The 24,638-nt window shown below is 37.3% G+C and overlaps 1 protein-coding gene across 1 annotated transcript in view; it reads left to right on the top strand.

The window, feature by feature from the left end:
- The window catches only part of ATP8B4 (ATPase phospholipid transporting 8B4 (putative)), a 366,096-nt gene that overhangs the window by 255,970 nt on the left and 85,488 nt on the right, over positions 1-24,638 (top strand). The window contains exons 12-15 of the mRNA XM_060005221.1: positions 4,351-4,439; positions 7,330-7,526; positions 19,708-19,916; positions 22,652-22,695. Coding sequence (XP_059861204.1) covers positions 4,351-4,439; positions 7,330-7,526; positions 19,708-19,916; positions 22,652-22,695 — 539 coding nt within the window. The remainder of the gene's footprint in view (positions 1-4,350; positions 4,440-7,329; positions 7,527-19,707; positions 19,917-22,651; positions 22,696-24,638) is intronic.

Here is a 24,638-nt window from a genome sequence, read left to right as displayed (position 1 = left end):
TTTACCAGCTGGAGAATGTTAAACCTCGGTTACTTAAACTTCCTAAGTTTTAGTTTTCTCTGCTATAATATGGGGATAAGAATGAGTACATTAGAGAGTCACTGTAAAGGCTCAGTGAGGCAATGCACATGGAAGAGGATGCTTGACAAATGCTATTTTCTTTCCTTCCCTGCGTCTCCCTTCTTTCGGCATCAATTCAGAGCACATTGTCTGCTCCATAGGCTGAGAGTTGGGAAAATGTACTGCTCTTGGATCTCGGCAGGGAGAAGTGGGGCATCACCCTCTTTTGTGATGTGACCTTGATGGTCACTGGCAGGGGATCTTCATGAGGCAGATATCTGTAAAGCAGAGCGTGCCTACATTGACTTTAGTCTAGGCACAAACGTTAATAGAAAGTTCAACTAGAATAACGGCAGGCAGAGGAATCGTTGGTTTCGTCAATGTCAGAGTTGAACAAATGAGTGTGTCAGAACCCCTAAGTCATGAGACATCTAATTTGGGGAACTAGTTCTAGGTGAACACCTAGATCTTAGGAAAGTTACCCAAAACAAATTATTAACTATTCTTTCTGTATTATTACTCTAGTTATACCTGCCATTAAGGATTGTGCAAGGAGTATAGTTGACACAAACATGGTTTACTTTACAAATCTATAATTTATGAGGGTCTAATATACATTAACAGCTAGGCCATGCCTCCCTGGTATGGTTTTCCTTTACCTCGAGAGAGGAGAAAGTCCTGTTTCTGAGGGTACAAGTCAGAAGTCTTATTCATTTAAGGCGTCCATAGAAGTCAGCACCATCTTGGTGCATAGTAGGTTTTTGTGCTGGATGTCTTCCATTTGCCCCTCCAGATCTACTCTCACCATTTCACACTCTTTGTCTGCCTTGGGAGGCTGACTTGTATGGTTTACACTAATAGGTTTCCTTGAACTTTGGTCCTATCATTGGGGGTCCCTGGGAAGAGATCAAAGGAAGAGGATTGAGGTCAAGATATTTATTCCCCCAGACTGCCTACCTTCAAGCTGGCTGGGTCCCTCAACATAAAGTCACTCTTCCTCTAAAGGCTGCAGACTTTACACAACTCCCTCCTTAGGGTCTAATAACCACCCCTTTCCCTCATCCTACCCTTCTGGTGTAGATAGAGAAACATCTTGATTGCTACCAAGTCCTTGGTTACTGCATTAACCTTTTACTTCTGTACCTCTGATACACCCACTCACACTTTTGTAAAGAGTCCCTTTATAAATAAACCTTTCTCTAATTATCCTTGATCAATGTGTCATCTGTTTCCTGTTTGGACTCTGAATGAGTCACAGTCTTAAACACACATTGTTTGAATGAGTCAGTGAATTAATGAATTAATGGACTATTTCATATAGCTTTAAAAATAGTGGTTAAGAGCAAGAGCCTTAGAATTAGATATATCTGGGTTCTAAGTTTGGCTCTGACGCTTACAAGACAAGACAAAAAAATAAATCTCAGGCAAGTTATTTAAATTCTTTAATCCTGAGTTTCATTATTAGTGAACTAAGGATAATAGTACCTAATTTTTTGGCTTGTTTTAAGCCTTAGTGAGATAATAGGTGAAAAGGACATATGCACATTGCCTAAAACATAGCAGGTACTTAATAAATAAATTCATTCATTAAACAGTTATTTATTGAGTACCTACTATGTGGCAGGCACTATGCTGCTTACTTATTTGCAGTTAAGAATGTGAACAAAAAAAGTGCGATCTCTTCACTCATGTGGTTTTGAGTCTGGTAGGAGAGAGACACATTAATCTTAAATAATTGTAGTGATGAGTGTATAATCTCAAACTGAGATAAGTGCTCTGAAGAAAAAGAACATTGACTCACAGGAGTATGTAGTGGAGGAGTATGAAGGGAAAGAACAAGCTAGACAAAAGGCACGCCATAGGCAAAGGCTCTATGGTAGGAATGAGGCTGGGGAGGTAAAAACAAACAAACAAACAAAAAGCTTAAGAAGGCCAGTGTAGCGCATGGAACACTTGGAGGATAGAGATGAACATGTGACTAGAGACAGGGATGGGGGCCAGATCATACAGGTCCTATGGTCTGTATCCAGAATTTTTGTCTTTATCCTGAGAGAATTCAGAAGCCATTGCAAGTTTTTCAAACAGATGGCGTGTGTGTAAGTGTTAAATTTGAAAGTTTCACTCCTGCCTACAGTATTTTTAAAGTTGGTAAATAGGGTCCTGGAAAAAGTGTATGATTCGGGTGGTGGCAGAGTAGATGTGGGGAGACAAAGTTGCTACCGTCTTTGGGGCTTTTGCTACCGTCCAGTTGAGAGATGATGGTACTTTGGATTTAGGGTGGGAGTGATGCGATAGACTAGACTCTTAGGTTTCTCCCACTTTTCACAACTGGATGGATAGTGGTGCCATTCACTGAGATAGGGAACCCTGGAGAAAGGTCACAAGGTGGGCTTGACAAGGGCCACGTGAGGGGCCTTAGAAAGACCGGGTGAAGATACCATATAGGCAATCAAATATATGGATTTAAATATATGAGTTTAGGGCTCAGAGGAGCAGTCTGAGCTGGAGATATACATTTGGCCTACAGATGTTAACTGGAGCTGTGGTCTTAGATGAGATTGCTCAGGGAAGGTGGATTGAGAAAGAAGAGAAGATGGCCTATGCCTGATTCTAAAGAAGTCTCACTACTTAATGGCTGGGAAGAAAGGAATGAGCATAATGGAAGACGAAAAAGAAGCTACCAAAGAGGTAGGCGGGAAAGCAGAACATGTAAAATGGGAGCTAAGGAAAGAGTGTGTTTCAAAAGGATGGAGTAGTCAACAGTGTCAGAGGCTGCTGAGAGGTCCAAGAAGGCATGGACGCTATTGATGATAACACCACATTTGTTCTGGTGGAGTGACTGGCCCAGAAACTAGCTTGAGAAATGAGTGGGAGATAAGGAAAAAGAGGCTGTTGAGTATAGAAAATTCTCTCAGGACTGTGACTATGAGGGGAAGAAGAGCTGTGTATATCAACATCTGTGGATCTATTTAAATAAGTGCTTAAGAACCCATTCAGTGGATGCTTTGCTAGTCTGTGTGTGTATGTATGCCTAAGAAATGTAAATTTTTAGCACGAAACTGGTCTGTCAATATTTCAGCTTTTAGCAATCACAAACTCTATTTGCTCTTTGTGATCTTTACTAAAAGAAATACTTCCCACCCTCAATTCCCATATGATTTTAATAAACGATTCTGAGAAAATGCGGGTGGTCTCCTTTACACAGTAGAGGCTGGGAATAGGACACTGGGGTACAATTTCCAACTCAGGACAGTGAATTGTTTGAGACCCCAATCTTTGCTCCAATTTGTCTTTCAAGTAAAGGAGTCTTTTAAGGATGTTCCCATGCTTCCCTGACCTCTAGAATGGCGTATAATTCCATGTGTGCCCGCTTCTCTCTTTTCTTCCCTTTCCCTTCTCCTCTGCTTTTAAGTGGCTGCATGGATTGGTGATAATTATGGAAAGATGAAGTGGAGAGGGAAGACTAGGGAAATCTGATATAATTAAAATGTAATCACTTCTATTGAGCATCTTCTTTGTCCACAAGGAATTTCCTTAGCAGTATAATCTAATATTCTTTGTTAATCATCTAATAATCTACCTCTAAAGCAGTTAATTAATTCTCAGAATTTTTTGAACAAGGCACTTAGTAAATATCTAACATGGGATTTAAGAGAATTACTTGAAATAAATCTAAATAAATCTAATAAGAATTTAAGACAATTCTTGCCCTTACAAAAAATGCATATTATATAAATAGTACGCAATACACAATAAAGGTTTAAATTACTTGCTGTTGTATTGTTTGGAGTTATTTTAGTTTCTCCATTAAAGGCACCTCACATCTTTTTGGGAAACACATCCAGAATTTGATTTCTTATCTTAACTCTCCATTCAGACCTTAGTGTTCTGAATTGTGTTTATTACTACATTCTTTTAGACATTTATAAATTATTCCTCAGTTTGACTGACTTCTTAATCTTTAATTGCTTCAAACTATAAGCACATCCATACACAGATTTTTGAAAAATAACATTTCTTAAACCTTTTAGCTGCAAGTTATGTCTGGATTTATCCCCTTCTAAGAGGACCAGTTCCTTGCAATTTCCAGGATTGTTGTTAAGCCACCAGATGAGAATCATAAACAACTTAATAATAATCCTGCTCTTAATAAAAGTCAAATTATTTTGAAAAAACATATTATTTTCCTTTCAGAAACATTTGATATAAGTAGGAATTAATAAAAATAATACATCATCTAATCATTTCAAAGTTATATCATTTTCTTTCTTTTTTTTTTTTCTTTTGCAGGTCCTGATACTAAACTAATGCAGAACAGTGGTAAGACAAAGTTTAAGAGGACAAGCATTGATAGATTGATGAATACTCTAGTATTATGGGTAAGTTACCTTAACAAAATTAGACACTATCATTAGTCATTGTTATCTTAATATATTTCTTACATTCTTCTGAGAATTCTTTTAGAAATCTACATTCTCCTTGTGGAATTTGTATTTGGGGACTTTGCATTTGGGGCCCAGTTCTGCTGTTTTCTACTTCCTAGATTATGATTTCTCAATAATTATAGAGTTTCATAGAGTTTTTGGTAGAGTTTCTCATGAGAGAGTTTTTGGTAGAGTTTCTCATGAGACGTAGGTTAGTGCTTATGGAGGCCTTCATGGCCTTGCAAGATCATTTGTTTTTAAAACACAAAACATAATTTTTAAGGTAATTTGGTCTTTTGGTCATGTTACATTTGCTCATGCCCTTTCTACGTAGCTTGTGGACAGGGCTGGCTTCATGGATAGGTGGCCTGTGAAGTCACACAGGGCCCCCACTCAGAAGGGCCTCACACTTGGCTTATTGATCTGTTGTTGCTGTGCAGAGATCCTTCATAATTTTTAGAGAAGGGGTCCTGCATTTTTATTTTGCACTGGGCCCTGAAAATTATGTAGCTGGTTCTGCTTATAAATCCTCTGAGGCCCAAGTCACTGTTTACCTCCTTCATGAAGACTTCGAAACCTCCTGGGCCCATGGCTATCTCTTTCCTCTGAATTTTTTTTCTCCTCTGAATTGTTTGAAATGATTTTCTCTACCACTTGTGAACTCCAAATAGTCAGGTCTTCTTCACACCCCACCCTTTCGTCGGTTAATCTTGTGCTCTCTCACGCTGTGGATCTGATTGTTATCTGACTTTTGTGTCATATTGCTTTGTCTCCTTATATTAGGGTTGAGTTTAGAACATTGACTTTGAAATATAAGGACAGTGACTTTGAACCATGGTTCCCTACCAGCCCCATCACAGACTCACAAGTAACGTTAAAGAATCTGCACTCAGTAAATAATTGCTCAACTGATACATAATGGTGGGACCCTGAATAAGGAAAAAAGGGAATGAACTCTTAGTAAATATCTAATATGGGATTTAAGAGAATTACTTGAAATAAATCTAAATAAATCTAATAAGAATTTAAGACAATTCTTGCCCTTACAAAAAATGCATATTATATAAATAGTGTGCAATACACAATAAAGGTTTAAATTACTTGCTGTTGTATTGTTTGGAGTTATTTTAGTTTCTCCATTAAAGGCACCTCACATCTTTTTGGGAAACACATCCAGAATTTGATTTCTTATCTTAACTCTCCATTCAGACCTTAGTGTGTGGGGGCACAAAATATTGGCCAGGCTCTGTGTTTTACTTTCAGTGTCACCCTCAGACCTGGGCTTTCCTCCTCTCATACCCATAGAGTCCATGAGGCCAAGGGGACATTCCCAGAAGGAGTCTGTGCCCACCTCTAGAATTCCCCATTTAAACGGCCTTGAGCCCACCTGTAGGGCTTGCATGGGGATTGTATATGTATCCACCACAGAGTAAGCTTCCTGGTTGTGAAGCAGGCACTGTCCTAGCTTTTTCTACTAGAAAATTGAATGATCCATTGGGGAATTAGAAGCCATGTCCATCCTAAATTAGGGCATTTGATACCAAGCATCACCAAATTTAATGTTCTTAAAGTAATTTACCTCCATTAATTTGTAGTGTTAGCTGTTGAAAGGAAAGAGGATACTGTGAGACAGGTACCAAATTGGTAGGATTTGGGGGATTCACAGTATTACTTTTCTCCAATACCTGCTTTTCTAATATAATTTAAATTAGGTTTTCCTGACTTAAAGTATATTAATATACTAATATATTTTAAATCAGGTTTTCCCCAACTTTGTCTTCTTATGTGCCTAATTGGTCCATCAACGAATAAAGGAGGCAGTCCCAGAATGCCTGAATATTCTTTCTTGGAGGAAAAGGAAATAGGAGAGAAATACGTTCCTGTTTTTAGCCCCACTCCTCCCTCAACAGTGACTGGTATCTGTTCCTAACACGGTGACACTTAGCAAGGTCCCCAGAACATCGTGTTCAGCTCAGGTGTTATATGTTTGGTGACTTTGTGCCCTTCCTTTCCAAGTTTGGGATTTTGGACTTACAAGGGACTGGCCTTGCTGTCTTCCTAGTTACTTTACCTCTAAAATGTCTGCTTTGCTACTACTGGTACTAATCACAATGTAAGAGTCGGCTAACAGTTTTCAGGTTGCTTCCTACTTTTTTTTAAATCTCAGAAGCAACTTGAAAACTGTTAGTATATGTCATGCCGTATTTTAATTAATCCTTATCTTTCTTGTTGACTTTAAGTAAGGATTGTGCAGCTAGGTCTGTAGCCAAGAGACTTGACTAGTCTGAGACAGTCCTTTATTACTGATATTTTCTCCCTTTTGCTTTTATTCCTTGGGTTACCATATAGTTTATCATTCAAACAGGATGCTTTTGAAGGTGAAAGAAGGGAATACTATTAATATTACACCTGGAAAATAGATGTAAACAGGGATTGACCAGAGCAAATCAGTACATATGATCTTCTTTACTTAAGCCACTTAAATATATGCACTCTTCACAAATAGAGGATGTGAAGTTATTAGCTTTGTGACCATAAAGAAGTTATATAGTCTGTCTGGGCTTCTGTTTTATTTTGGTTTTGGCCTGTAAAGTGTGAATAATGTTTGTTCCTATCTCAGAGAGTCAATGGGAGAATTCAGTGAGAAAATGTATGCAAAATATTTAGCCAAGTTCCCAACATAAATATATTACATTTTACTTGTATGATTAATGATAAGTAAGACGAGCTTTGCATAACTTGCTTTTCAAATGACAATTTCTTGGACTTAGAAGTGCTAGATTGCCTTGATATGACCAGTTTGGCATTCAGGTTAAGCTTAACCAGACTTCTATTCTCATTTCAGATTTTTGGGTTTCTGATATGCTTGGGAATTATTCTTGCAATAGGAAATTCAATCTGGGAGAATCAAGTTGGGGACCAGTTCAGAACTTTCCTCTTTTGGAATGAAGGAGAGAAGAACTCTGTGTTCTCAGGATTCTTAACATTCTGGTCATATATTATTATTCTCAACACAGTTGTGCCGATTTCTTTATATGTGAGGTAAGATGAGAGTTTATACTTTGGTGAAGCCATTTCATCAAAAGCCTTTGTTCTGTGTAATCATTTTTTTTGTTTTGAAACTACAACAATGAGATAGATGTCTCCCTCTAACTGCTCATGATCTGCTACATCTGTTACAAATGGGGCAACTAAACTGTTCAACTGTTTAACTTTTACATTTTCAAATTACAAAAAATGCATTTCATTTTCTTCTTGATTTGGTTTCTTAGGAATGTTTCTTAGGAATGTTTTCCTTTGGAATACATAGACTATGATATAATCTCATGCAACCTGATGAGTTAGAATTGGGTTGATGTTGGGAAAGAAATGGAAGAATATTTGGGGAGATCTATTGGGATGGTGCCTCTCTGACACTGGTCTGGCTCCAGATACCTGGATTCAGACCCTATTCTACCACTTACTAGCTCCATAACCTTGGGCAAGTTACTTCACCTTCTAGGACCTCAGTGTCCTCATTTTACAAATGGAGAAAGTAATAGTTCTACTTAAAAAGACTGTGTGAGGAATAAACAAACCTGTAAAGCTCTAAGATAAATGGCTGACACATTGTAAGGGCTTAATGAATATTAATTTTTACTGTTATTATTAGTAACTATCAGTGAGTACATGGAGGAGTTGAAATATAGTTGGTGGCACTTATTCATTGTTGAATAAGAAGTATGGTTCATAACTCCCTCTACAACTTGATCTGTCATTTCTAGATTTGGTTCTACAAACTAGAGCTAAAATGGTCTACCTATCTATCTATATATAAGCACACTTCTCTCTGTCTCTGTCTCTCTGTCTTGCTGTCTCTCTCTGTTTCTCTCTCTATATATATATATGTATATACATATATGTGTGTGTATGTGTGTTTATATACATATATATTTGATAAGGCTTCGAAGTTGGCCGTAGAATCTGTACCTGAGACATTCCTGATGCTAATCCTACCAAGACTGAGTCAGATGGTCCCAAAGACACTGGAGCCAAGATGAGACTTGGTTGTTTGACATTCTTTTTTCTTTTAATTTATTTATTTGTTTTTTAAATTTTTGGCCTCACCGCATGGCTTGTGGGATCTTAGTTCCCCAATGAGGGATCAAACCTACGCCCTCAGCAATGAAAGTGAGGAGTCCTACCCACTGGACCACCAGGGAATTCCCTATTCCCCTTTTTTAAGGGAGAAAAAGAAGAAGGTGGTAAATCCAGGATGAACAAAACTATTAAGAAGTATAAGCTTAAAGGTAGCTCCTCTCCAAAAATAGAAATCATAGCAAACAGAACTGCATTGCTTTAACTTAGACTGTGTTCATCCAGCAGCCCTCTGCTGAGTGCCCACTGGGTGCCAGGCACTGTGCTAGGCATGGGGACATGCACGAATATGGACACGCCTTCCCTGGAGCAGCTCACAGTCCAGCCTCCCTCGGCAGATTAGAATCAAAGTCCCTTGGCAGCACGGTGTCCCCATGGTTTTTTTTTACACTGTATACATGTCAATCCCAATCACCCAATTCAGTACACCACCATCCCCACCCCACTGCGGTTTTCCCCACTTGGTGTCCATACGTCTCTTCTCTACATCTGTGTCTCAACTTCTGCCCTGCAAGCCAGCTCATCTGTAACATTTTTCTAGGTTCCAAATACATGCGTTAATATACGATATTTGTTTTTCTCTTTCTGACTTACTTCACTCTGTATGACAGTCTCTAGATCCATCCACGTCTCAATAAATGACTCAATTTTGTTCCTTTTTATGGCTGAGTAATATTCCATTGTATATATGTACCACATCTTCTTTATCCATTCGTCTGTTGATGGGCATTTAGGCTGCTTCCATGACCTGGCTATTATAAATAGTGCTCCAGTAAACATCAGGGTGCACGTGTCTTTTTGAATTATGGTTTTCTCTGGGTATATGCCCAGTAGTGGGATTGCTGGATCATATGGTAATTCTACTTTTAATTTTTTAAGGAACCTCCATATAGTTCTCCATAGTGGCTGTATCAGTTTACATTCCCACCACCAGTGCAAGAGGGTTCTCTTTCTCCACACCCTCTCCAGCATTTGTTGTTTGTAGATTTTCTGATGATGCTCATTCTAACTGGTGTGAGGTGATACCTCATTGTAGTTTTGATTTGCATTTCTCTAATAGTGAAGTTGAGAAGCTTCTCATGTGCTTCTTGGCCATCTGTATGTCTTCTTTGGAGAAATGTCTATTTAGGTCTTCTGCCCATTTTTGGATTGGGTTGTTTGTTTTTTTAATATTGAGCTGCATGAGCTGTTTATATATTTTGGAGATTAATCCTTGTCGGTTGATTTGTATGCAAATATTTTCTCCCATTCTGAGGGTTGTCTTTTTGTCTTGTTTATGGTTTCCTTTGCTGTGTAAAAGCTATGAAGTTTCATTAGGTCCCATTTGTTTATTTTTGTTTTTATTTCCATTGCTCTAAGAGGTGGATCAAAAAAGATCTTGCTGTGATTTATGTCAAAGAGTGTTCTTCCTATGTTTTCCTCTAAGAGTTTTAGAGTGTTTGGTCTTACATTTAGGTTTCGACTCCATTTGAGTTTATTTTTGTGCATGGTGTTAGGGAGTATTCTAATTTCATTCTTTTACATGTAGCTGTCAAGTTTCCCCAGCACCACTTATTGAAGAGGCTGTCTTTTCTCCATTGTATATCCTTGCCTCCTTTGTCATAGATTACTTGACCATAGGTGCATGGGTTTATCTCTGGGCTTTCAATCTTGTTTCATTGATCTAGGTAATTGTCTTGATTACTGTAGCTTTGTAGTATAGTCTGAAGTCGGGCAGTCTGATTCCTCCAGCTCTGTTTTTTCCCCTCAAGACTGCTTTGGCTATTTGGGGTCTTTTGTGTCTCCATACAAATTTTAAGATGATTTGTTTTAGTTCCATAAAAAATGCCATGGTAATTTGATAGGGATTGCATTGAAGCTGTAGATTGCTTTGGGTAGTAGAGTCATTTTCACAATATTGATTCTTCCAATCCAAGAACATGGTATATCTCTCCATCTGTTGGTATCATTTTAATTTCTTTCATCAGTGTCTTATAGTTTTCTACATACAGGTCTTTTGTCTCCCTAGGTAGGTTTATTCCTAGGTATTTTATTCTTTTTGTTCCAATGGCAAATGGGAGTGTTTCCATAATTTCTATTTCAGATTTTTCAGCATTAGTGTATAGGAATGCAAGAGATTTCTGTGCATTAATTTTGTATCCTGCTACTTTACCAAATTCATTGATTAGCTCTAGTAGTTTTCTGGTGGCATTTTTAGGATTCTCTATGTGTGGTATCATGTCATCTGCAAACAGTGACAGTTTTACTTCTTTTCCGATTTGGATTCCTTTTATTTCTTTTTCTTCTCTGATTGCCATGGCTAGGACTTCCAAAACTATGTTGAATGATAGTGGTGAGAGTGGACATCCTTGTCTTGTTCCTGATTGTAGAGTAAATGCTTTCAGTTTTTCACCATTGAGAATGATGTTTGCTGTGGGTTTGTTGTGTATGGTCTTTATTATGTTGAGGTAGCTTCCCTCTATGCCTACTTTCTGGAGAGTTTTTATCATGAATGGGTGTTGAATTTTGTGAAAAGCTTTTTCTGCATCTATTCAGATGATCATATGCATTTTATTCTTCTATTTCTTAATATGGTGTATCACATTGATTGATTTGCATACATTGAAGAATCCTTGCATCCCTGGGATAAATCCCAGTTGGTCGTGGTATATGATCCTTTTAATGTGTTGTTGGATTCTGTTTGCTAGTATTTTGTTGAGGATTTTTGCATCTATATTCATCAGTGATATTGGTCTGTAATTTTCTTTTTTTCTAGTATTATTGTCTGGTTTTGGTATCAGGGTGATGGGGACCTCATAGAATGAGTTTGGGAGTGTTCCTTCCTCTGCAATTTTTTGGAAGAGTTTGAGAAGGATGGGTGTTAGCTCTTCTCTAAATGTTTGATAGAATTCACCTGTGAAGCCATCTGGTCCTGGACTTTTTTTTGTTGGAAGATTTTAAATCACAGTTTCAATTTCATTACTTGTGATTGGTCTGTTCATATTTTCTATTTCTTCCTGATTCAGTCTTGGAAGGTTATACCTTTCTAAGAATTTGTCCATTTCTTCCAGGTTGTCTATTTTATTGGCATAGCGTTGCTTGTAGTAGTCTCTTAGGATGCTTTGTATTTCTGCAGTTTCTGTTGTAACTTCTCCTTTTTCATTTCTAATTTTATTGATTTGAGTCCTCTCCCTCTTTTTCTTGATGAGTCTGGCTACTGGTTTATCAATTTTGTTTATCTTTTCAAGGAACCAGCTTTTATTTTTATTGATCTTTGCTATTGTTTTCTTTGTTTCTATTTCATTTATTTCCACTCTGATCTTTATGATTTGTTTCCTTCTGCTAACTTTGGGTTTTGTTTGTTCTTCTTTCTCTAGTTCCTTTAGGTGTAAGGTTAGATTGTTTACTTGAGATTTTTCTTGTTTCTTGAGGTAGGCTTGTATAGCTATAAACTTTCCTCTTAGAACTGCTTTTGCTGCATCCCATAGGTTTTGGATTGTCGTGTTTTCATTGTCATTTGTCTCTAGGTGTTGTTTGATTTCGTCTTTGATTTCTTCAGTGATCTCTTGGTTATTTAGTAACGTATTGTTTAGCCTCATGTATTTGTGTTTTTTAAGTTTTTTTCCCTGTAATTCATTTCTAATTTCATAGCGTTTTGGTCAGAAAAGATGCTTGATATGATTTCAGTTTTCTTAAATTTACTGAGGCTTGATTTGTGACCCAAGATGTGATCTATCCTGGAGAATGTTCTGTGTGCACTTGAGAAGAAAGAGTAATCTGCTTTTTTTGGATGGAATGTCCTATAAATATCAATTAAATCTATCTGGTCTATTGTGTCATTTAAAGTTTCTGTTTCCTTATTTATTTTCATTTTGGATGGTCTGTCCATTGGTGCAAGTGAGGTTTTAAAGTCCCCCACTATGATTGTGTTACTGTCGATTTCCTCTTTTACAGCTGTTAGCCGTTGCCTTATCTATTGAGGTGCTCCTATGTTGGGTTATATATTTATAATTGTTATACCTTCTTCTTGGATTGATCCCTTGATCATTATGTAGTGTCCATCCTTGTCTCTTGTAATATTCTTTATTTTAAAGTCTATTTTATCTGATATGAGTATAGCTACTCCAGCTTTCTTTTGATTTCCATTTTCATGGAATATCTTTTTCCATCCCCTCACTTTAAGTGTGTATTTGTCCCTGGGTCTGACGTGGGTCTCTTGTAGACAGCATATATATGGACCTTGTTTCTGTATCCATTCAGCAAGCCTGTGTCTTTTGGTTGGAGTATTTAATCCATTCACGTTTAAGGTAATTATCGATATGTATGTTCCTATGCCCATTTTCTTAATTGTTTTGGGTTTGTTTTTGTAGGTCCTTTTCTTCTCTTGTGTTTCACACTTAGAGAAGTTCCTTTAGCATTTGTTGTAGAGCTGGTTTGGTGTGCTGAATTCTCTTAGCTTTTGCTTGTCTGTAAAGCTGTTGATTTCTCCATTGAATCTAAATGAGATCCTTGCTGGGTAGAGTAATCTTGGGTGTCGGTTCTTCCCTTTCATCACTTTAAGTATATCATGTGCCACTCCCTTCTGGCTTGTAGAGTTTCTGCTGAGAAATCAGCTGTTAACCTTATGGGATTTCCCTTGTATGTTATTTATCGTTTTTCCCTTGCTGCTTTCAATAATTTTGCATTGTCTTTAATTTTTGCCAAATTGATTAATATGTGTCTCGGTGTGGTTCTCCTGGGGTTTCTCCTGTATGGGACTCTCTGCACTTCCTGGACTTGTGTGGCTATTTCCCTTCCCATGTTAGGGAAGTTTTCAACTATAATCTCTTCAAATATTTTCTCTGGTCCTTTCTCTCTCTCTTCTCCTTCTGGGACCCCTATAATGCAAATGTTGTTGCGTTTAATGTTGTCCCAGAGGTCTCTTAAGCTGTCTTCATTTCTTTTCATTCTTTTTTCTTTAGTCTGTTCCACAGCAGTGAAATCTACCATTCTGTCTTCCAGGTCACTTATCCGTTCTTCTGTCTCAGTTATTCTGCTATTGATTCCTTCTAGTGTAGTTTTCATTTCAGTTATTGTATTGTTCATCTCTGTTTGTTTGTTCTTTAATTCTTCTAGGTCTTTCTTAAACATTTCTTGCATCTTCTTGGTCTTTGCCTCCATTCTTTTTCTGAGGTCCTGGATCATCTTCACTATTATTATTCTGAATTCTTTTTCTGGAAGGTTGCCTATCTCCACTTCATTTAGTTGTTTTTCTGGGGTTTTATCTTGTTCCTTCATCTGGTATATAGCCCTCTGCCTTTTCATCTTGTCTATCTTTCTGTGAATGTGGTTTTTATTCCACAGGCTGCAGGATTGTATTTTTTCTTGCTTCTGCTGTCTGCCCTCTGGTGGATGAGGCTATCTAAGAGACTAGATGATAGGCTCTGGTGGTGGGTAGAGGTTACTGTTGCTCTGGTGGACAGAGCTCAGTAAAACTTTAATCCACTTGACTGTTGATGGGTGGGGCTGGGTTCCCTCCCTCTTGGTTGTTTTGCCTGAGGCTACCCAACACTGGAGCCTACCTGGGCTCTTTGGTGGGGCTAATGACAGACTCTGGGAGGGCTCACACCAAGGAGTACTTCCTGAACTTCTGCTGCCAGTGTCCTTGTCCCCATGGTGAAACAGAGCCACCCCCTGCCTCTGCAGGAGGCCCTCCAACACTAGCAGGTAGGTCTGGTTCAGTCTCCCCTGGGATCACTGCTCCTTCCCCTGGGTCCCGATGCACACACTACTTTGTGTGTGCCCTCCAAGAGTGGGGTCTCTGTTTACCCCAGTCCTGTCGAAGTCCTGCAATCAATTCCCACTAGGCTTCAAAGTTTGATTCTTTAGGAATTCCTCCTCCCGTTGCCAGACTCCCAGGTTGGGAAGCCTGACGTGGGGCTCAGAACCTTCACTTCAGTGGGTGGACTTCTTTGGTATAAGTGTTCGCCAGCCTGTGAGTCATCCACCCTCCAGTTATGGGATTTGATTTTACTGTGATTGCGCCCCTCCTACCATCTCATTGTGGCTTCTCCTTTGTCTTTGGTTGTGGGGTATCTTTTTTGGTGAGTTCCAGTGTCTTCCTGTCAATGATTGTCCAGCAGGTAGTTGTGATTCTGGTGTTTTCGCAAGAGGGAGTGAGAGCACGTCCTTCTACTCCGCCATCTTGTTTCCTCCGTCGACATTCCTCATCACCAGTATTTTAACAATAAACAAAATCGCCAGCTCTAAATCCCCACTAATTTTTACGAGCTTCTTTTTCTCTCTTTCCAAAATCCTAACTCTGATGAAACAAGGGAAGGTTAATGCACAAAATCCACCCTTGTTTTAGAGAGCAGTTAGGAAACTGAAATGTCAAGTTGTGGGAAATTGACTGGAAGTAGTGGGATGTGGTCACAACACCACAAAATGCTTTGGGCCTTCTGGAGCTGTGGTCAGAGCAGGCTCTATTTAAAATGTATCCTACTGGCTCATCTTTGATTCTGAGGACCTCTTATGCTTGTATCCAATTATAAAGTCTGTAGTAAATCCTGCTCTTTGCCAGAGGAGCTATGGTCAGCTTTTATAGCTTTCCTTTTATGTCGAAATGAATAATAAATGCTCATAGTGGCTTACCATCTGCACACGTACAGTTTCATGTGTCCTCACGAAGGAAGTGTATTTCGTATACACTCTTTCTTTGAAGTGCACTGGCATTTAATGATTTTTAAGATTGTTTTTTTAAAGACCAAGGCTAGATTCCCAGGTTCCTTTTCCTTCTAATGTGTCCCCCACAGTGGCAGAATGAAAACCTATTTGGAATAGTCTGAGCCCAAGTTCTCGTCTTGTCACTGCCACTAATAGCTGTGTGACCTTGGAGAAAGCACTTGGCTTCTCTGTGCCTTAGTTTGCCTATGAAATATGTGCTCTAAAATGAGCAGATTGAGATAATTGATTTCTGAGTTCCTTTCTGCTCCAAATAATATCACCTTACCTCTAGATAGCATTTCATATTTTACATAAAGTGCTTTCACATGCATTATCTCATTTATGTCTCCCCAAAATCTTTTGAAGTAGTTATTGCTGAACTTCTTTTATAAATGAGATGATTTTTTCAGGATTGTGGAGCTGGTTAGGGACAGAGCCAAGATCCAAACCTAAGTCTTCTAACACTTGGCACATTGTCTATGTCTTAAGTTGTGCATGATTTATTAATCGGCCAAGACATCAAGAGAAAAAAAAAAAGAGGCTAGAATTTTCTACCTGTTGGTAAGGCATGGTATTGATGAAGATAAATGTGAGCATTTTTGCTCACCAAATAAGAACAGTGATTCTGAGTTCAGCTTGAGGGAAAAAAGCATTCCAGGGAATTTCAGGTTGCTAAGACAGAGATCTGGAAAAAGAGAAATCATAGGTATTTCTGATTGGAGGGATGAAGGCCTTCTACAAAAGCTTCCATTACACCTTTGAATAGGTACAAGGAATAAATTAGTGCCATGTCACTTGAGGATAAAAGTGTAGACTTTACTTTGAATGCTTAACAAGTCTATGTGAGCATAGGACATTGATTTTGGTAGGGTATTTCTATGCTGTCAGTTTATCTGTAGTGTTAAAACAATACCCAGCTACAGTTTTTTAATACATCATCTTAAGAAGTGCAGCTGTTGTACTCCCAAGAAATTAGCTTTTTAGTGTTTTTTCCAAAACAAAAGAAACTCGTTTCTATGTTGCTTATTTTGCCTCAGAATGGGCAGAATCATAAGCCCTGTTCTTTGAGCCTCCAGGCAGAAAACACTAAGCAGCTTGATTATACTGACTCTGCGCATTTGTCTCCTTTTCTCTGCTGTTATAAAACAAAGAGCTAAATGTTCCATTGTGACTCTCCTAAATGCTCTTTTCCCAAACAAAAAGGATACTCTTCCTCTCTACAGACTATTTTAAGGTCTAAGAATTCAAATTAATTTAGAGTACTTCCACTGACTTGAACTGCAACACAAAAGGATCAAATTCTGCTCTCCATTAATTTTGCTTAGCTTTTTAGGGAGATACTTTACTTTTAGATAAATGAAAGCTTCAAGTGATTGATCAGTTACCTGCATAATGCCATTTTTATGGCATTCTTAAGGTCAGGTCTTCATTGACGTTACCAAATGCCTGAATTCTAGTCTTGGTTCTGTGGTTAATTATTTGTGTGACCTTGGGTTAGTCACTTAACCTCTCTATGTCTTATTGTCCTTCTTGGTGAAATTAGGGAATAGAGGGTCAGATTTCTCATTCAACACTAACTGACTGCCTGTGACAGGTAAGGCACTCTGCCTGGTCCATGGTAAGTGCTAATGCTTTGTCAGTGAATGGAATAGGAAGAACAAAGCTGAATTAGAACAGCCATCAAGGAACTTACAAGGAAGTGGGGTGGGAATGATATGAAGAATGAATCATGATAAGATAAGGTATAAATAAATACATGCAGAATATGACATTCATTTTTATGTCTTATGATTCTACAGAGTCATAGTGTGATTTTTTACTTTGCGTGAAAACAAGTGTTACCATTTAAATAGTTAGAAAACGAACTGACACCCTACCATTGCTGGGGAGGGAAATATAGATGTGTCATGTACTTACAGAACTAGAAGCATAGGATTTAGTGCCCAGAAAGGACTTGGGTGTCATCTTTTGTCTTTAAGGAGACAAATGTTCAGAGTTAGCATAATCAGGCTGCTGTCAACTTTCTCAATTTACAGATGAGAAAACCTAAGCTTAATTCCCATTAACATCAGAAATAAGCTATGGGTCCCTGCTTTATTATTACTATTTTATACTGTTCTTGATCTTCTTGTTAATGTGCTAACACATGCAACTAAAATATTTATGAACAAAATGAGACATGAAACTGAAAAAAATCTCTTAGAAAGGAAGAGCAGAGACAATGTGATTATAAACCTAGAAAATCCAAAAGAATAACTGTAAAACTCTTAGTAAGATAATTCAGTGCAATGTTGTATTTTGTAACATAATCACTTTTTTTTAATATTAAGAAAAGCTTTTAGTATTAAAAACACTTACTGGGGCTTCCCTGGTGGCGCAGTAGTTGAGAATCTGCCTGCTAATGCAGGGGACACGGGTTCGAGCCCTGGTCTGGGAGGATCCCACATGCCATGGAGCAACTAGGCCCGTGAGCCACAACTACTGAGCCTGCGCGTCTGGAGCCTGTGCTCCGCAACAAGAGAGGCCGCGATAGTGAGAGGCCCGCACACCACAAGGAAGAGTGGCCCCGCTTGCCACAACTAGACAAAGCCCTCGCACAGAAACGAAGACCCAATACAGCAAGAATAAATTAATTAATTAATAGACTCCACAGCATCTAAAAAAAAAAAAAAAAAAAACACTTTCCTTTAAGCCAAAAGCAACTAAAAAATTTTCCCATCAATAAAAAGATACAATGTCCAGGAACAAATCTGTCAAGCTATGGTGTGGACCTATGTGAAAAACAGAGCGAAATAAAACAAAACTAAACTCTTTACCAATACAAGTACTTTTTCAAAATTGAATTCCTGGGGAGATTTATCCTTTTTCTTGAAGTTGTGTTTAAATGTTATAAAATATCCATTCTTTTCAAATAATTAAGAGGTTAATATAACTTTAATAAAAATTCCAAATAAGTTTTATGAGAAAGTTGATAGATTGATTCTAAAGTTTATTTGATGAATACATTGATTCTATCAAGAGGAATAAATGAGTGATTACAGCTAAGAATTTTTGAAAAAGAAGAGAATAAAGATGTTCTTACCTCTTTCCAGGTATGCCAAATTTTATAAAGCTACAATAATGAAAACAAGAGGTACATTAATTAACACATTAAGGAACAAAATTGAAATGCCTAAAACAGATTCTACTGAAGAAATAATTTATATGTGACATGGAAGCATCTCAACACAGTAGGGGAAAGGATTCAATGTTCAAATGGTGATGAATAAACTTTGTAAAAATTGAAATTAGCTTCACTATGCACATCCTTCAGAAAATTCTAATTGCAATAAATAATTAAACGTGGGGAAAATACCAACAAAGAACTAGAAGAAAAGTATAGATATCTGTATATATATAATCTTGCCATAGGGAAGGCTTAAGCAAAGCTCCCTGAAAAGAAACTATAAACAGAAACTATAAACTATTGATAAATTTGATTGATTAAACAGAGAAAACTTCTTTGTGTCAAAAATAGTGGAAACAAAATTAAAAGATGAATGATAAACTGGGTAACTATTGGCATAATGTATATAGATACATATGCTATATATATATATATATATCTCTACAGTTTTTACAAATCAATAAGAAATACACTAATACCTGAATAGAAAATATGAAATAGGCAGGTAATGCAATTAGATAATTCTGAGAAGAAATATAGCTGGCCAATAAAATTTGAAAAAATAAATTCAACTCACTGATAAGAAAAGAAATGCAGTCAACAGTAATGAGATGCCATTTGACTTGGCATAGACTAAAAGATAATTTTCAGTAATCTAATGGTAGAAACTTACATTGTTGTAACTTTTTTGGAAGTTGATTTGGCCTTGTGTACAAAGACTGAAAACGATTATACCCTTGGCTTCAGAAATTCCACTTCTAGAGCTGGAAAATCATAAATCACCACTAGATCATGAGACAGTGCTCTTTTCAATGGGCAAAGTAATATGACAACACAACCTGTTTTTACTCAATAGCTATTATGGTTTGCTTAGTGCTTCATGGAGATACTCCTTTCTACCTCTTTTGACAAAGTGAAGCGACATCAAACAACTAAAATGCTATACAAGAAATCTCTACTAGGCCTGTTTAATGTAAGTAGAGAAGCATGGAACATTCCCTAAGGCTTTATGCAAAGCCAGCTCATTGTTTCAAGGTGCTACAAGCAAACGACTTAGAACATTTTATGAACAGACTCTGCTGAGATGCCTCTGAAGGTCCCTAAAACCTGGAGACAGAGCATCCACATTTTCTTCTAAACTCTGAAGACTTTGGCAGACTTCTTGCTTTGGCAAAGCTTTGTATCTTCTGAAATTGATGGAGTATTTCTCTTTTTTTTCCATTTTAATGATGAAAGTGTGGAAGTAATTCGTCTGGGACACAGTTATTTTATAAACTGGGATCGGAAGATGTATTACTCTGGGAAGGCAACACCTGCTCAAGCTCGGACGACCACGCTCAATGAGGAACTAGGCCAGATTGAATATGTTTTCTCTGACAAAACGGGCACCCTCACTGAAAACATCATGACTTTTAAAAAATGTTCCATTAATGGGAGAATCTACGGTAAGGGAAACAGTTCCTTTTTCCTGATATTGTTAACAGTCCTTAAAAAAAATAAGCAACACTTTTATTTTTTAATTAAAAAATCTCTGTTTTTCTGATGAATATGGGCACCACCAGCATCTAATAACATAGTGCTTGGCACATAATAAACACTTGCTAAATATTTGTTGGATGAATGTTGAATAATTCAGATGATACTTTAAATCTGTTACGATTCATGGGTAGAGATGGGGGTTAGACGTGACACTCTCTAAGGTTCCTTTCAGTGCACCAACTGTGTGATCTGTTCGGTGGTGCTTGATAGACCCATATCCCAGGGAGGACAAGTTCTTCATAGCCTGATTTATCTCAGTAAAAAGCAATATTTTATACTTGCTTCCTAGCAGCTCTGGAAATGATGTTAGTGTCTGTATTCATAAGAATTTACAATTCATTCCTGAGAATTCACACTATAGGGCTACTCTGAGTGGTCCAACTGTTTCATCAATATCCAGTTGCTATTTGTATGCTTCTTTTAGGATACCTGCTCTGTTTTGGATTTTCAGGCATTCTAGTAATATGTGACCCTTGTCACCCCGACTTTGGCTAGTTAGCAGACAGTTCCTTCTGTTGAGAGCACGGAAGCTTCCCGGAAGGGTGCTGTCGGGTTCCTCCGGACTCCCAATCTCACTTCACTGGACTCTGAGTGTACAGTTTCTCAATACAGAAATCTCAGGAAATAAAGGAAATCTGAGAAAGAGAGGGAAAACTTTCCTTTGTCTCCTGATGGGAAACTTCACACATTGCCAAATATTTTAAAGTAAGATTTGACCCTGAACAAAACTAAGAAATACAGGAAGTTGATTTTCATACTTTCCTACCTTTTGACCTCCCTCTGCTATCCCACCCCCATAACCCATGGTCGCCATGGTTTCCTCACCTCTCTTCTGCCCTGCCCCTGTCCTGCCCCACCCTTCTCTGGTAGTGGACCAGATGATTTTTCAAACTGGACTTCCATAAGCCCTCAGTTACATTGTGCATTTCTGATATCACTCTTATTAAGATGATAAATAAAATAGAACCTTTTCTTAAAATTTATTCTTTTGATCTTATTTTCAGAGGCTTTCAAAATATACAACGCAAAGAGCAGTTTAAATGAGAAAATTTCTGTTAGAGTATTGGAGATATTTGGAATTTTGTAGACCTTTTGGATTGTTTTGCCATGGCACTTATTGATAATATAATAATTATAATAATATCCCTTCCAGGAAATGACCCTAAAGAAATGATCAGACACGTGGACCAAGATTTATTTGTAGATATGTTTGTCACAGGGTGATTTTTAGAGAAGTCCCTTGCTTTTCACAAAGTATATATCCCAAGATCTTTGCAAATCTCCAAATTTACAAATCCCATGATAGCTTGTGATTTCCCTCATAAAAAGCAGGAAAGTAACTGAAAGATTTAAGTAACCCCTTTAGACCCTTAAATTTATATAGCCATTCTAATTTATAATACATTTACTATTACTAAAGCACTCAAAGAATGTTCCAGAATCACTTTTTACCCCCCATACAGTTGGCCTTGTTTATATCATAGATCCAGGCCTTGGGAAAATTTGATATTCTACTCTGATTTATCTAAAGCTTCTATTTTCTTTCTCAGAACTATTATTTTCTTAGACTTCTTCCATTTTTCTTCACTTTCATCACCAGCCTTGTGAAGAGGCTTTCTTTGGGAGGACCATTTTACACAAAGACAGTTTTATTTTGCTTTTTACATTTATCAGAGTTACAGCATAAAGGGCAATGACTGGCACATAACCGTGGTGAGTTTGGGATTTAATTTCCAGATGCTGGGCTAGGTTCATTCTCTAGCTCAGGGACTCTTCCCACACAGCAGCCTCACAGTATTCTAGATTTAGACCTGAGCCCCAGAAAAACAACCAGTAACTCTTTATCAAGTGGTTTTTGGGTCACAGTATTGTATAATGAAAATAGATTTGAATTAAAAAACCTACTATGCTGACTTTTTAGTTTTAGTTGAATCATGTCACTTTGAATTCTGTTCTTCAGTCCTGTCCTCTATAAAACAGGAATGAAAATCTGTTTTTTTGTTTGTTTTGTTTCATTTTTTTTACAGGTTTTCGTTCCTGTTTTTAAAACGCCTATTTTTCCAATATATTTGTAATAAGCACATATCGGCTTTATACTAAGAATAGTTATTTTTAAATGTTTGGCACATAGGTGGCTATGTTTTCTGACTGCAGAAGGCTCTGACATGGTTTCATGTTTACTTGCTAATTTGACCTTGCCATTATAGATATTAAAGATGGCTCTGGCCCAAACCAAGATAGACAAAGATGTACTCATCAAGATGAGAATTGGTCTGTCTTGGATATCATTCTGGATTCCCCAACAGTGGGTATAAAGTGAAAAACAAAATTTGTCTCTTGCAAACATCATAGATAATGTAAAAACAGAATGATAAAATTTACAGATAAACATGATTGCGATCTTATTTTGTTTTAATGTGTACTGCATTTTAGTTCTATCTTGGGCAAACATGAGTATCTTTCTGTGTTAATTGCCATATCTACCGTTACAGTTTGAAAACACTCCTTAAAATGTCTAGGTTTGAACTCATAATGTCATCTAGTAGTAGTGCTTTAATAAACAAGTGTATTTCTTAAAACTAAATGACTAAATCTAGTTTCAATTTCATTTATTTTTAATTCTCAATTTTTGTTTTTTCAGGCGAAGTACATGATGTCCTGGGTCAGAAAACAGACATGACTAAGGTGTGGAGGTGATAAAATTCATTCTTACTTTTAATTTCAAATTGTATGTGCTTTTTAAAAATGATGAGTTCCTAGATGCCTGATTTCCACTATGACCAGATGAGATACCTAATATGTAACATTAAAAAAATAGATTCATATGGTTCAAAATTCCTTTTCGTCCAGGTTTCCCAACCACAGAGTTCCCTGTTTTTTTTTTTCTCTTTTAGAGGTATTTATTACATACAAGCAAATATATTTCTCCATTTTTTACATAGTTGGTAGTGAACTATACATACTGTTCTTAACTTTCTTCCTCAACAATGATCAAGATCTTTCTATATCAGTGAAAAAAAATGCTCCCTTTTTCTCTTTACAGTGAATAATAGTCTGTTATACCAATGTTCCTTAATTTATGTAAGGAGACAGGAATGGACATTCAGAATATTTTCAATATTTTGCTTGTAAAGAAAATGCAGCAAAAATAACAGTGTAGGGCTTCCCTGGTGGCACAGTGGTTGAGAGTCCGCCTGCCGATGCAGGGGACACGGGTTTGTGCCCCGGTCCAGGAGGATCCCACATGCAGCTGGGCCCGTGAGCCATGGCCGCTGAGCCTGCGCGTCCGGAGCCTGTGCTCCGCAACGGGAGAGGCCACAACAGTGAGAGGCCCGCGTACCACAAAAAAAAAATAATAATAAATAACGGTGTATACGTTATATCACATGGATCCTATATTCTCTAACAAGTTCCATTTCTAGAAATGGAACTGCTCAATCAAAATATATGTGCATTTATAATTTGATAAATATTGCCAAATTGTCCTCTTTAGAAGTTACATCAATTTACCCTGTCACAAGCAATGTATAAGAGTGCTTACTTTCTCCTACCTTCACCAACACAATGTTTTATCAAAGTTTTTGATTTTTGACAAGACTATGTAAAAAGTCACTTTGCTGTGCAGCAGAAATTAACTGCAACATTGTAAATCAACTATATACTTCAATAAAATAAAAAAAATTTTGTTCTTTCGTGTTTTAAAAAATATTTATTTATGGCTGCATTGGATCTTAGTTGCAGCACGCAGGATCTTTTGTTGTGTTGCGCAGTCTTCTCTCTAGTTGTGGCACGTGGGCACCAGAGCACACGGGCTCAGTAGTTGCAGTGCGTGGGCTCTCTAGTTGCAGAGTGTGGGCTTAGTTGCCCCACAACATGTGGGATCTTAGTTCTCCGACCAGGGATTGAAGCCACGTCCCCTGCATTGGAAGGCGGATTCTCAACCACTGGACCACCAGGGAAGTTCCTCTTTCCTTTTTTTTTGTGGTTATTAATTTCCCTCTGAACACTGCTTTAGTTTTAATTACATGGATTTTGGTCTGTAGTGTATTAAAGTATCTTTATTTTTGTTATGTCAATTTGAATATCCACATTGAACCATGAGTTTTTAAGGAAGAACTTTAAAATTTCGAAGTGGTTGGGACTCCCTCCCCAACCTTTATTGTACTTTTAATAAAAGAATAGATTTGTATATACACTAATGTGTATAAAATGGATAACCAATAAGAACCTGCTGTATAAAAAAATAAATAAAATTCAAAAAACAAAAAATCCATCACTACTGAAATTACAAGTTATTTTTTCTTGTGATGGAAGTTTTGAAATTCTATTCCCTTAGCAACTTTTAAATATAAAATAAAGTATTATTAACTATAAAAACAAAACAAAATGAAACAAGAAGAATAGATTTGTATTATTTCTACTTTTTTGGACTTTATTTGGGGTTTTTTTGTGGCGTAATATGAGCAATTATTGTCTGTGTTCCAGGGTCCTTAAAAAGAAAGCTTATGTATATTCTGTTTTCAAGGTATAAAATTAGCTGTGTGTCATTTTAATTCTACCTTATTAATTATATTATTTAGGTCTTCTGTTTCATTATTTATCTTTTATCTATATTATCTGTTTGGATT

Source organism: Delphinus delphis, chromosome 2, assembly GCF_949987515.2.
Source record: "Delphinus delphis chromosome 2, mDelDel1.2, whole genome shotgun sequence".
Lineage (NCBI taxonomy): Eukaryota > Metazoa > Chordata > Mammalia > Artiodactyla > Delphinidae > Delphinus > Delphinus delphis.
Note: the sequence above shows the minus strand (reverse complement) of the source record. Positions and strands in the feature narration are given on the sequence as shown.